General features: G+C 39.4%; 3 protein-coding genes across 5 annotated transcripts; 2 read left to right on the forward strand and 1 right to left on the reverse strand.

Moving 5' to 3' along the window:
• Nucleotides 1-81: 81 nt before the first annotated feature.
• Nucleotides 82-4124, reverse strand: lzic (leucine zipper and CTNNBIP1 domain containing). Of its 3 annotated transcripts, none has more exons than XM_019254432.2 (7): nt 3927-4124; nt 3530-3645; nt 2654-2789; nt 2429-2527; nt 2237-2332; nt 1893-1974; nt 82-1800 (listed from the first exon to the last, which is right to left on the reverse strand). In XM_019254432.2, the coding sequence occupies exons 2-7, from the start codon at nt 3628-3630 to the stop codon at nt 1745-1747; spliced, it is 570 nt and encodes a 189-aa protein (XP_019109977.1). In that variant the 5' UTR covers nt 3631-3645; nt 3927-4124; the 3' UTR covers nt 82-1744. The 3 variants fall into 3 exon arrangements, with proteins under 3 accessions (XP_019109977.1, XP_019109978.1, XP_019109976.1); XM_019254433.2 differs by having other exon boundaries at nt 3530-3656; nt 3952-4123; XM_019254431.2 differs by having other exon boundaries at nt 3530-3656; nt 3927-4122.
• A 28-nt stretch (nt 4125-4152) lies between these two features.
• nmnat1 (nicotinamide nucleotide adenylyltransferase 1) lies at nt 4153-9193 on the forward strand. Its single transcript, XM_027288260.1, has 5 exons — nt 4153-4273; nt 4524-4663; nt 6059-6242; nt 7521-7645; nt 8275-9193. The coding sequence occupies exons 2-5, from the start codon at nt 4549-4551 to the stop codon at nt 8673-8675; spliced, it is 825 nt and encodes a 274-aa protein (XP_027144061.1). The 5' UTR covers nt 4153-4273; nt 4524-4548; the 3' UTR covers nt 8676-9193.
• Nucleotides 9194-10025: 832 nt separating this feature from the next.
• On the forward strand, nt 10026-11937 carry rbp7a (retinol binding protein 7a, cellular). The gene is made up of 4 exons (XM_027288262.1): nt 10026-10240; nt 10514-10692; nt 10818-10919; nt 11024-11937. Exons 1-4 carry the CDS (start codon nt 10168-10170, stop codon nt 11072-11074), a joined length of 405 nt encoding a protein of 134 aa, XP_027144063.1. The 5' UTR covers nt 10026-10167; the 3' UTR covers nt 11075-11937.
• Nucleotides 11938-13685: the final 1748 nt, after the last annotated feature.

Genomic DNA, 13685 nt, shown 5'->3' on the forward strand with positions numbered 1-13685 from the left:
GAGACTGAAGTGAGAAAGGAGACGTGATACACTACTGATTCTCAGATTGTCTGTTTCACATGTCCAGATGTATTTTTTTTCTTTTTTTTGGTTTGTTTTTTCTTTTCTTTGAAAAATTTGCTCAAAGTGGAAGGTGACAGTGTTTTCAGAACGGTTAAATGCTTCCTTTGTGCTTGTTGGAGCTGCTCTCACTTTTCTACCAGCTGAAGGGCAAACTGTAGTGAAGTTGATGCTTGCTCATAAACAAAATAAAGGATGATGGGATGGGGTATAACTTCTGCCTGCTCTTGTTTTTATTCCGTCGTCACTCATACTGTGTAGGTTTATCAGTAACCGAGGTACGAGGCTCACTCCCCGAGCGCTGAAATCTTGAGCCTTGTTGCCATCTGGTGGTGCAAACAGACAATGTCATAATTTCACAAATCAAATGAATAAATGAAACAAACACACTGATTTTCTTTTTTTTTTACTCACATCAAAAGTTGAATATAAATGATTAATCCTGTAAACATCATGACAACTTGAAAATGCAACTTCATTACTGCAAATTTATAACCGCAGTTGTCAGCTGAAGGAGTATGAAATGTTTGATAATTGATGATTATATAGGGAGTGGACCAACTAGTCAAAATGATGTATAAATATCCAGAATCTAACACAGTTTAATCCACAATAATTATAATGAAATGTCTGCTGACCATACTTTAATTCTTTTTCTATTTTCAAGATGATCCTCTTGTTCTTTCAGAGGTAAAGCAGGTGAAATTACACTTCATATTCAGCCTTCCAGTATTTTCATTAAAGCAGCTCAATCACTGTCTGGTGATTCAATTCAGGTGTTTTCGTAGCTCTGAGGCCTTCATCATTTTACAGCATGAGGATGTTCACTGTAAAGTGACCTCATGTTATTTGGCTGCTAAACGTCCGTGCAGACTATTAATCAAACTGAATCACTCTCATGAGACGGCTGCGGAAACCATCACAAGACCCTCCACAATGTTTAACAGATGGCATCTGATCCTCCCTGTGGATTTCTAATCACATTGCTGGGAAATCTGTAAAAATGGGCAACTGGTCACATTTTTTCAGTCCAGACTGGTGCTCAGTTCACCTCGTTGTGAATCTTAATACTAGATTTGCGCTGGATACGTACAGTTTCCAAATCGGCTTATGAATATGAGCTCTGGGAGGCTAATAAAGAATATATTTTGAGTATTATTTTACTCTGCCACGTTTCTACGAGGTGATTGTAAGATACGTATACAGCATAATATGTATGCATACCGCATACAAATGGAGGGACAACCGCTTGTCTTAGTAGTGTAAGTTATTTTGTTATGTCCATCTCACTGTTGACAGTTTAATTCAAATAAAGTTACATCTTGAGTATTTGCAGCACTCGTACAGGAAACAATTTAAAAACAATGTTGAATATTAACACAGATACACACAGTAATCCAATAAGAAATGCAGCACAAATCACAACAGAGTGTTTCTCTTGAACTGCCTCGACTGTCCTAAATATTCATGTCATATTTAACAAATCACATGCTCGTACCTATAATACAATTTTACACCTACCTGAACAAATAAAAAGACATTTACAAAAGTTGTGGGATATAAAACAACACTGTTAAAAAGTTCTAGCATCTACAGTAACACATAGATGCACTGATTATTTACAAATTGATTGGCACGTTTCTTTCTTGATAAAGGGAGTGAACATTTACATTTTGTAGATTCACTATGCCTTGGTGTGAACACCAGAGCTAGCTAAAGCCAGAATTTTGTCTTCAGAGCCTGAAAGAGAAGACAAACAAGATAAATATGACCGGTCATCCAATAACTTGTATGATTAAACATTTTTAGTGAAATCGTAACTTTATTCTCACCTGAGTTTGCAGTTACTTTTTCAAACTGGCTCAGAGTGGCAGTCGCATTTTCAGTGAGAAAAGTCTCATCCTCTGCAGTGAGCTGTCAGACCAGCCAGAAACAAAAATAGTGTGTTGTTAATTCGAGCTCTGATCAGAAAATTATGTTTAAAATGTTGCAGCTCCTTCTGAACAGAGACCGAAGCCTGTTATAGCAACTCGTCTGTCAGCCTAGTGATAGACATGACTGAAATAAAGCAGAGCAGCTTAAATAGTTCATGTGGACTCAACAGCACGAGCCTCTGAATCATCCAGCAGCCTGTGGAAAAAAAGAACATCACATCTCTGCTGTGAGCGTTCCTCACCTTCTCTCCAAGTTTTCTCAAGGCTGTGAGGATTTCCATTTTCTGCTGCGTGTACACGTCCCGCGACAGTTTCCCCACCATGACATCTCGATCCATCTGCACACAATGTCACACACACACTGGTTGTACTTTTTTTTTTTTAGGCTGAGCAACACACAGATACTAACATTTTAACCTAACCCAAAAACAAACCTCTGCTAGTCTGGTTCTCAGCTGTCCTGGCTGCTTCTTTGCAAAAAGTCGGATCACCTCTGGGGTTTTGAACGCTTGGCTGATGGCAGCCTGGATCGCCTGATGAAGACACAAGCGTTGGAAAACATTGTAACATATCATCAAATCACTGTTCATACTGCATTATGTTTCTTGTTCTATAAGTTATAACTACTTTTATACACATTAACCATTGACTGTCCGTACCAGCTGCATGCCACTGAGTTCATCCACAAGGGTCATGTCTCCGGTCATGATCTTCTTCAGGGAGTCGTTGAATTCACTCAGCTGCTCCAGCGTTTCCTTTTTTGTCTCCTCATACTCTTCCTCGTCCAGCTCCTCTCTGAAACAACGCAACATGTAAGATAACATAGATACTTTATTGATCCCGAAGGAAATTCAAGCATCCAGTAGTAGCATGCAAACACACATTAAAATGAATCTATAACACAATATCCACACCGGTTAAAATTAACCTGAGATAGATCTAAATTTATATGACAGGGGAATTAAACTTTTGTAGCTAAAATAAACATTTGCAGAGAAAATAAATATATAACTGTGTTAAGACGTTAACGCATGCTGAACATCTACAAAAACTATATAAAAAAATAGAAAGTGACTGTAGAAGTAAAAACGTTTCATAAAAATATGAGAAAGGGGGAGACTTGACTTGGGAACCAGAGGGTGGCCGGTTCAAGTCCAGCGTGGACCGAAAATATGGAAGGTGGACTGTTAGCTACCGAGGCACCCTTAGGCAAGGCACTGAAACCCCCCATCTCTCTCCACATTGGCATGTCTATGACCCTTGTACTTGTACTGTATGTGTGTTTGTGGTTTAAAAATGCATGTAAATAAAAAAAGAAATTGAGTGAAAAAAGAATTTCCCCGTTGAGGTGATTAATAAAGTATATGTTCTTCTTAAAGAACTATGAATGGGGATAAAGTACTGTGTAAAATTAAATATAGACTTTACTAAACCCAAATTCACTTGCTTAATGTTGAACTGGGATACAGAAACTAACAGCTAAATAATTAAACAAGTGAATTACAGCTGAAACACACACACACACACACACACACCTGCATTCCTCCAGGTCCTGAAGCTGCTGCATCAGTCTGTCGAGCTGCTCTTCCATGTTTTGCCTCAATTTTCCAGTTTCTGATTTGCCACGAGATGCCATCTTTAGATAAAAAACGTATTTCCAGCCTGTGGAGAACAGATAAATATAAATATATATTATTATTATTATGAGTCTGACTGGTTGTTATGAGGACCACAGCATGCTATTTAAACTGCTAGCGTGGCTGGAGCTAGTACTACAACAACACTGTTCAACACTGAGCGAGATAACATGAATATAAATATATATAACATAAATAGTGACAGACAGTGAGTGGAGCAGTCTGCTGAAAGCTTTGTCACAAGTTGTTAAGTTAGCTCAAGAGCTAGCTCGCATGCTAAACTAAGACATCTCACCGTTTGTAAACAGTTGTAAAATCACCTGTTCGTCCGATAAGTTGGGTTAAATAGTCGCACCAGCCAAACGACTGCGCATTAAAATGAACTGAATCGCCGGATTATAAATATCTACTTTGAAAAACAAAACATTCAGCTGTTGTTTGTTTGTCGAGGCGTTTTTATGCTTTCTGGCTGATTTGTGACCGTGAACGCAGCACGCCGCTGTGGGTGCGGCGCTGCGGCTTCCTGGTTGATCTCGTCCAATCAGAGTGCTCGATCCTAACGTAACGGCTGTTCAGGAAGCGCGTGACGCGTTCCAGAACGGCGGACCCCTGCACGCGCTGTTTATCCCGGTAGTACCGCAGGTATTGACGCTGTTTACTCTGTGCACGTGCCTGTTGTGTTGTGTTGTGTTGTGTTGTGTTGTGTTGTGTTGTGTTGTGTGAGCACGGTGTGACTGCACGTTGCCTGGTTACGCACGAAGCTGACAGTAGCTGGGGTTTGTAGTTAAACCACGGGGCTGTCGTTGAGTGAAGCTGCAGACCTCATGTGACCCTCGACAACAGTTAACTAACCACTGCCTTTGTTTTCCTCGCCGTGTTTGCTGTTGTGTAGTGTAAAGCCAGCACCAGCATGAGGCATGGAGGGGCAGAGTGTAACCAAAGTGGTCCTGCTGTCCTGCGGCTCCTTCAACCCCATCACCAACATGCACCTGAGGATGTTTGAACTGGCTCGTGACCATCTGGAGGACACAGGTGGAGTCAAATGAGAGTTGCGCCTTTTTTTTTAGATTGATGCTTGTCTTTCACTTTCGGTTTCCAGTGCAACGTGTTTTATTGTATTAGCTGGGACAAGATCAACAAAACGCTGTGAAAGCTGTGTTCACTAACACCTGTGTGGAATATTCCACAGGTAAACAAGTTGACTGCGAAAAGGTGATTGCACTTGTGATCAGTATGAAAAGTCCTCTTTGTGAAAAACTGCGTGGGCATGTCACCATTTTATCATTAGATTCAGAGAATCCGGAGAAATCTTTGTACATAAAAGACAAAGCCAGAGGACCAACCTTCACTGCATTAATAACCAACATGATTGTACAAAGCGCATTACTACATGGGCTCAGGAACACTGTTGTCTTTCAGGTTTTCAGGTATGAGGTTTAGCAGGGTTTTTAGCTCCTCCTGATGGATCCCGAGGCATTCCCAGGCTAGATTGTCTATATAGTCTCTCCAACAGATTCTGGGTCCGTCCTGGGGTCACCTCCCAGTTGGACGTCCCCAAAACAAATCCAAAGGAAGGCGCCTAGGGCGCCTCCCAGTCAGATGCTGGAACCATCTCTGGTTCCTCTTACAAGAATTCTTAAGGAAGGACCCTTAAATAAGGAGAACTGGATTCAAAGTATCAAAGTTTAAGTTGAATTTATTATTCTTGTACAAGAAGGAGTGTTTAACAGTGCAACACACAGAAGGGTTACCTGAAGAGCCTATTCAGTTGGTTCTTATACATTTTTTAAATGGGCTGTCTCAGACTCCTTCCTCACTGATGAGTCTGCTCAACAATGAACATTATGTATCAAAATGACACTTCTCAGGCCTGTTTCTCACGTCCTTGTCTCTCCTGTCCTTGAACTACTGATATCTCTCCCTGCCGTCCTCAGCAAAACACAGTCCAAATAAGGGAAGTGCATGAGACATGCAAAAGACAGGAAACACACATTATATGATCAAAACATCTGAACCCCAGTATAAATCCTAATTTTTATAACAGTTCCTTTTTAACATGAAGGAGCAGCGGCTCTACTCTGAGCTCCTAAACCTATCTTTACTATTTGCACTGTTGGGTAGTTGTAACAATGTTGTAATAACATTTTACAAACTGATCATAATGTAAAATGTTAATATGTAAACTAAGTATAGCTGTCAAAAAATGTAGTGGAATGAAAAGTACAACATAGGTGGATGGATGTACAAAGGATCAGAAAATGGAAACACTGAAGTACCTCAGAATTGAACAAAAGTACTGAGCTCTGTTAGATTACACTATAGGAGAGAAAATCTGATAGATTATTACCTGAGTGGATGAATTCTTCAATTCATCATATAAACTATTACTGTAAACCATCAACTCACACCACTTCTTTCATGTCTCAGGTCAGTACAAGGTGGTGAAAGGCATCATCTCTCCAGTGGGTGATGGCTATAAGAAGAAGGGATTGATTGATGCCTACCACCGTCAGGAGATGGCCAAATTGGCCACAGAGAACTCAGACTGGATCACAGTAGACGCCTGGGAGAGCTTGCAGCCAGTTTGGGTGGAGACAGTTAAAGTTGTTCGGTAAATTGACAATTCTTATGATGATGATGATGATGATGATGATGATAGAGACTTTATTGTCATTGTAACAGTACAAGTACATTACAACTCTTATGTATTGTTAGTCATGGTGCATGTGCCTGCTACAGCCAAGGCTAGTAGTGTCTTTTGTGTTACTGTAGGATACAACCTGTCAGTTTCAGTATCCAAATCAGAGATTTTTTTCCTGCTTTCTTTTTTCATGTTTTTATCAAATTCTTTTCCAATAACTAAACATCAGGCCACCCATTCATCAAATCTCTCAAACAGCCCCTCCAGCAGTTTAAGATTTGACATGATCCTTAAGTCTAAGTGATAAATTGTGTTTTTGGAGTTGCTACAAATGTTAACAAGTCACAGTGTCTAGAGTATTGTTAACTCTTGTATAGTGGTTTGTGTGCTGTTCATCCATACTGTGCTTGAAAACCTGTGCAGTCCGGATCACAAAGTTCTGCATCACATAGGATTTTCCTTTACATGCATCACTCTTAAAGTAGCTGGATTTTACAATAATAGAAACTGAAAAATCTGACTTTAAAAATAAAGTTACACGTATATTTTAAAGTGAGGATTTTAAATCAAACTTCAGAGATGGCATTATTGCTTATTACGTCTTACTAATATCCCAATAAAGGAGGATCATTTATATACAAAATCATATATGTATTGTTCAAAGTTTTTCTAAACAGCTTTTTAAAAGTCATTTGTCAAAGTCAACGTGGTTCCAAATTGTAAAAAAGGAACTCTACTTTTTAAGAAACTAACAGAATGAAAGCATCGCTGGCACAGACACCTGCTGGTTTTTAAAGGTTCTTGTTAAAAAATTGTGGATTGTAATATTTCAATTAATGCCACGTTCAAATCTGTGGACGAATGACAAGCCAAGCTTTTACCTATTTACAAAACATATTTTTTTCATTTAAATAAGTGTATTTCATGTTGACAATTAAAACAAAAGTACTTCACAGTCGCAAGGAAATCCAGCAAACTAATTGGAAGTTTAAAAAAGGAAAATGTTAAACCAAACTTAAAGTCCAAATGCACAAAGAGAAAATAATTTTTTTAGGTGAATAAAGTAAGTAAGGGGCATACTTAGTGCAAGGCACAATCCCAAAAAGTTAAAGGACGTTTGTTTGCTGTTTGATTGGAGAAGTCTGTGGGCTGGATAATGACTGATATACTGGCGATATGACTAATGTTTTCTCTAAGTAACTGTAACTATTTGCAATAATGTTCTGATTTTTTTCTGAATGCACTCAGGCATCACTACCATGAAATGCTTGCAGCAGAACAGAAAAACGATGATGTGGACACAGTCAAGTACGCAAAAAAGAGACGTATAGAGGGGAATTATTTTGAGGATTCATCCCATGACAAAAGGAGAGGTATGTCATGTGTGATTGTGTAACTTAAGTATTGTTCTCTCTGTCATCTCCTCCCTTTTCCAACCCCCGACTCCAGACAGTCGAAAGTCCGAAGTCCAATCCTGCTTCCACTGTATTCACGATTAACTGTATTCAGCGTAAGTCATAACGGGAGACAATGGTTTAAAGGTGTGTAGTGGGTGACACCCAGTCACGCTACCTGCAGCAAAGACAAGGTGTCAGCAGAGATGAGTCTCAGATGAGCCTTCGAGTGTCTGTGCCACAAAGAGAACACAGTGGCCAAGTTTGACAACATTCTTCACACTAGTGACAAAACATTCAGACTGTGGGAATCTTTGTGCTGCACAGGATGACTGTTATTGTTAATTGAGTAGTAATTACAGTGTGTTTTCAAAGAGTCTGCAGAGCATTGATTGGTTGTAAAACTGTAAATCACTTGAATCTGGCTGACAGAGAGCGATAAGAACTGAACGCTGAGATTAGACAGGGGACATCTGTCACGTTTCTTTTAGATTAAAAGATAAAAGCTTTAATAAATGCTTAATGTTTCTTGTGTTATCTGCTTCCTATTCTTGCAATTTATATTCTGAGATTAATTATGATAAACTCTTGTCTCTCTTCATGCTCAGGCGGCCCTCAGCTCATGTTGCTGTGCGGGGCTGATATCCTCGAGTCCTTCGGGATCCCCAATTTGTGGAAGCAGGATGACATAGCTGAGATTGTGGGCCGCTACGGTTTGGTTTGCATCACCCGCAGTGGCAACGACCCCCACAAGTGTATCCACCAATCAGAGATACTGTGGAAGTATCGCAAGAACATCCAAGTGGTCCAGGAGTGGGTGACCAATGAGATATCAGCCACTCACGTCCGCCGGGCCCTGCGCCGAGGTCGGAGCGTCAGGTACCTCCTGCCGGACGCTGTGGTTCATTACATACAGGAGCATGACCTCTACAGTGCTGAGAGTGAGCAGAAAAATGCAGATGTGGTTCTAGCACCCCTTCAAAAATACACAGGTGCCTCCTCAAGCTGAGGTAGTTTACTGTCTACACTAAATGCTGCAAGTTTACTGTGAATTTAAAACAAATTAGACACAAAGCAGTTATTTTAAGCTTCCACCAGTGCCTTCTACACAGAATAGTCGTTTCTAATGATAGCTGTGTTTTTATGATAAGACAAACCTGCGTAGACTTTCCTGATAGAAGCGATAAGATTCACTTTGTCATAAACTAGCACCTTAGCGTGGGAACTTCCGATAGTTGTAAGCAAAATAACTGAGCAGCAGTTCAACCAGTCGGTAGTATGTCATGTGTGTAGGTGTATTCACAGTCTTGTGTGAATTAGTCAGAACACACTAAGTGTGGTAGTTGCACATGAGCAAATATGATCAGAAAAGCTGAATTTGAATTGTTTTTATTTGGTTTCCACATGGTCACTCAGGCAAAAGCAGCCAATACGCTTTGAACATGCTTACTTAGTGCTGTAGATTTGAAAACAGAAATGTAATTTGTATTGAGTGAAAATGGAATAAACAGACCTCTTTGTTTTCCACCTTGGGAGTCTGTCTTTGCTGTTAGGATGCTGTTGTGTCACCTATAAGAAACTCCTTACATCCTCAGTTAAGGGAGGTGTCAAATCGACACCTTTCACGTTTGATTAAAATGCTATTTGTCCTGGAAGTGGAGGTGGGGGGAGGTTAACTCATCTTTCTAGTAATCATCCCAGACAGAAGATAACAAAGAGGAGCTAGACTTGAAAGCAGTGTGCTGATTACATTACGTTTACTTTTAATGTTGGAGTCATCACATTCGATTACATCAAAAAGCTGAATATATCATTCAGTCTTCAGATGCAAAGTTACGGGATTAAGACTCTGGTTCAATACACCTCAAAGTCATGCTCACAGTTAATTATGTCTAATGTCTGCATCAGGAGCCTATGACATGTCAAGTGATGACGTGATTTTCTACTTGATACCTGTTATCACGTGGAGAAAAAGTCCTTGAATGTTTGGACAAGATCCATATTTATTTTCTTTGAAGCTGGACCTGCGTCAGTTCCTTCATGCATGCCACAAACTACAACCGTCAGTATTATTTTCCTCCTTCCACAGAAAGGTGTGTCATCCTAACGTCATAAAACAGCAGGTGTTTGCCTCGGCCCAACTGAAAAATAGGACTTGTCTAAACAGATGTTAACAACTCCCTTATGTGATTGGATAATGGAAGTACAAAGAAGAAGTAATTAACCTTGGCAGGAAAAGCCTCCTAAATTCATAATCATACATACACCAAATTTTGAAGTGTCAGTAAACTGTGCAGTGAGACCAGTCTGACCCGTCTGCACAGACCAATTATAAAAGCACCTCCCTCGTCATCACATGAACCTCAGGTGACAGCGAATGAGGGAAAGGGAAACACCTACATTTTATACCTCCAGGTTTCTTACAAAACAACAGAACAGAACAATCTGAAGCTTGCATTCACACGTACATCTCGTAAGGAGGAGGAAAAAACGTCTCCAAAATGCCAGCCAGCCTTTGTGGAACATGGGAAATGATCAACAGTGTCAACATGGAAGGCTACATGATTGCACTGGGTAAGTTTTTAAATCTAATCAAACTGACCTCAGATATTACATTTCTGCTGAATGATTTAAGATGTCTACATTTTAATAGCTCTGACTTTAATTTTGCTTTTAGGTGCTTGTAGATAAAATTGGGAGAAATTAAGTGTTCGGCTGTGCTTTTTTTGCAGCAGTGCTATTTATGGTACACATTGGACTGTGTGTGAAAGAGAGAGTGTGTTTGTGGCCTGTGGGTGAGTTTGTCTCCCAGATTTGTACATTCATAAAATCTTTCTGCTGTTCCAGGTATCAGTGCTCACTTACGTAAAGTTGCTCTGAAGTTGAAGATGAAGAAGGTGATAGAGCAGCAGGGGAACCAGTACATCATCAAAACATCCACCATCTTCAGAAACTACACCATCTCCTTCAGAGTGGGTGAGGAGTTTGAGGAGTTTACCCAGGGACTGGACGACAGACATGTCAAGGTGAGGATGAAATGTTTTATAGATCATGTAATGTGTGTTTTTTTGGTGAGTTTTTACGTTTATTTGGGAGGCTTAAACTGTTCTGTGTTGAGACTTACACTCTCTCTTCTCTGTCATCAATGCAGTCTTTGGTGTCTTGGGAGGGGAATAAACTGGTGTGTGAGCAGACTGGAGAGAAAAAGAACCGGGGCTGGGCTCACTGGATTGAAGAAGACAAGCTACATCTGGTAAGAAAATGAATATTAATCATACTTTGTTACACATAATGCAGAAAACTGAACTGAATCAGCATCATATTAAATATATATTTCTATGACTTATTGCCCCACAGGAGTTGCACTGTGAAGGAGAAATCTGCAAGCAGATTTTCAAAAGAAAGTGAAAGAGTGAAGAGGAATGAAAGTTACTCATGACGTGTCAGACTCACTGCAAAGTCTTTCCTGTCAGGATTCCTGTGGGATTAACACCACTAGATGGCATCCCTGCATTACTTTTGTCAGATACAGGGCTACACTGGCCTGTAGCTTTGTGGTGCTTGGCCTCCGAAAATACTGTGAAGCATGTTTATGGCTCATTTCAGCTGGCTGAAAAAAATGTGTCTGTTTTGTGCAAATGTTTTGTTTCCTTGAAGTTTCTAGTTTTCAATAGGACAAATTTGGGATATTACATTTGGTTGAGGTATTTGTAAAAATATATATGTGGATATATTTATACTTAATGGACAACAGAAAGAGAGGTGTAGGATGTTTTGAAAGCAGTTTTAGGTGAATTGCGTAGACTTTCCTAAAGGAAGCAATAAGTTTCACTTTGTCATAAACTAGCACCTTAGCGTGGGAACTTCTGATAGTTGTAAACAAAATAACTAAGCAGCGGTTCAACCGGTCGGATAAAAGTCATGTGTGTAGGAGTATTCAAAGTCTTGTGTGAATTAGTCAGAACACACTAAGTGTGGTAGTTGCACATGAGCAAATATGAACAGAAAAACTGAATTTTAATTGTTTTTATTTGGTTTCCACATGCTCACTCAGGCAAAAGCAGCCAATATGCTTTGAACGTGCTTACTTAGTGCTGTAGATCTGAAAACATACAAGTGTAATTTGTATTAAGTGAAAATGGAATAAACAGACCTCTTTGTTTTCCACCTTGGGAGTCTGTTTTGTGCAAATGTTTTGTTTCCTTGAAGTTTCTATTGTTCAATAGGACAAATTTTGGATATCACATTTGGGTGAGGTATTTGTAAAAAAATAAAAAATAGAAATTTGTTCATGTAGATATATTTATACCTGATGGACAACAAAAAGAGAGGTGTAGGATGTTTTTGTATAATAAAATGGATTTTGAAAGAAATCTGAAGTGGCATATTTTGTCATTCATTTCATTTTGTCATTATATCTTCAGTAAAATAAATGTATGCCTCTGATTGTGTGCTCACTCATAGAACCACTTTGGGTCATCGTTCATCCCACAGAATAATGTGGACATATCTGTAAGATAAGATGAGATGATATAGACTAATTATCCCAAACTGAAGAAATTCACTTCAGCTCATATACACAAGGTTGATATACAAGAAATTACTTATAACATGAACATACAAAGAAAAAGTCATGCTGGTGTTAAAGAGTCTGGCAGCTGTTGGAATGAAGGACCTGCGGTAGAGCTCCTTCTTACATGGTGGGAGTAGCAGTCTGTTGATGAAGGAGCTCATGCAGGAGGTGAGAGGAGTTGTTCATGATGGATGTCAGCTTTGCTAACATCCTCCTCTCCCCACCTTCCTCTATGGAGTCTAGGGGGCAGTCCAGGACAGAGCTGGATCTTTTGACCAGTTTGTTGAGTCTTTTTCTGTTGCTGTCTGTGCTTCTGGCTCCCCATGAGCTTCATCCCACAGTCCAAAGACATCAATAGGTTAATTGGTGACTCTAAATTGTCTGTATGTTGTATGTGCCCTGCGATAAGTTGGCAACTTGTCCGAGGTGTATCCCGCCTCTTGCTCAAAGTGGCCCTGATGAGGATAAGCGGTTACAGATAATGGATGAATGGGGCTTACACTGTTTATTATAAATGATAACATTAAATGTGCAGTGTGATGGATTTAGTAGCATCTTGTAGTAAAGTTGCAGATTGCAACCAACTGAATATGGCTCATAATCCTGTTCCAAGCGTGAAGTTTAAACTAAGGCGGCCATCTGGAGCCAGTGTTTGGTTTGTCCAGTTTAGGTTTGTAGAAACGTGGTGGTTCAACATGGTGGACTCTGTGGAATAGGACCCACTCCCTCTAAAAGATATAAAAGTCTCATTCTAAGGTAACAAAAACATAATACTTCTTATTCTCAGGTTAGTATACACACATGAAAACATAGTTATACTTTATATTATATTCTACTTCTGCCTATACATCTGCTTAAATTAAATGTTTAACTGGCTCTAACCTGGCAGCACCACTGAAATTTAAATAAAACCTTTTTGTGCTGATCTTGTGCCTCATGGCTGTTCATGCACACTTTAGTTTAAATAACTACAGGCTGTGCTGCTTTTTTTTTTTTCTTTTCCCCCCAACTTGGTTTATTGACATAAATGACAGCTATAAGAAAGCAAGTATTAAGTTTCTCATTACTATTATCACAAAACTCTAATAAAGACAAATAATGTACAAGACAGTTGTGTTTAAATATATAAACAAACAACAATAATATAACCAAGCAAACAAAAAACAAACAACGAAAAAAAAAGGCAGGTCACCTGTACAGAATGAAGAGTTAGTTATTAAAAGCACATTATAGAGAACAATCACACACAACTGTACGAAGCATGTCATTAAAAACAGATCAGACAATGCACAAGAGATTGTTTGTCAGTTCAGGATGTTAGGAAAAGTCCATTTATTCGCATACTCAAAAAATGGTCCCTTATGTTTTCCTGAAAGAAGCTGACGATCCTCTCAGTGTGCAAAGGATTTTCTCCCTGTTGATAAAGTCAAACATGTCCTTCATCCA

This window comes from Larimichthys crocea, chromosome XV (genome assembly GCF_000972845.2).
Source record: "Larimichthys crocea isolate SSNF chromosome XV, L_crocea_2.0, whole genome shotgun sequence".
NCBI classification, from domain to species: domain Eukaryota; kingdom Metazoa; phylum Chordata; class Actinopteri; family Sciaenidae; genus Larimichthys; species Larimichthys crocea.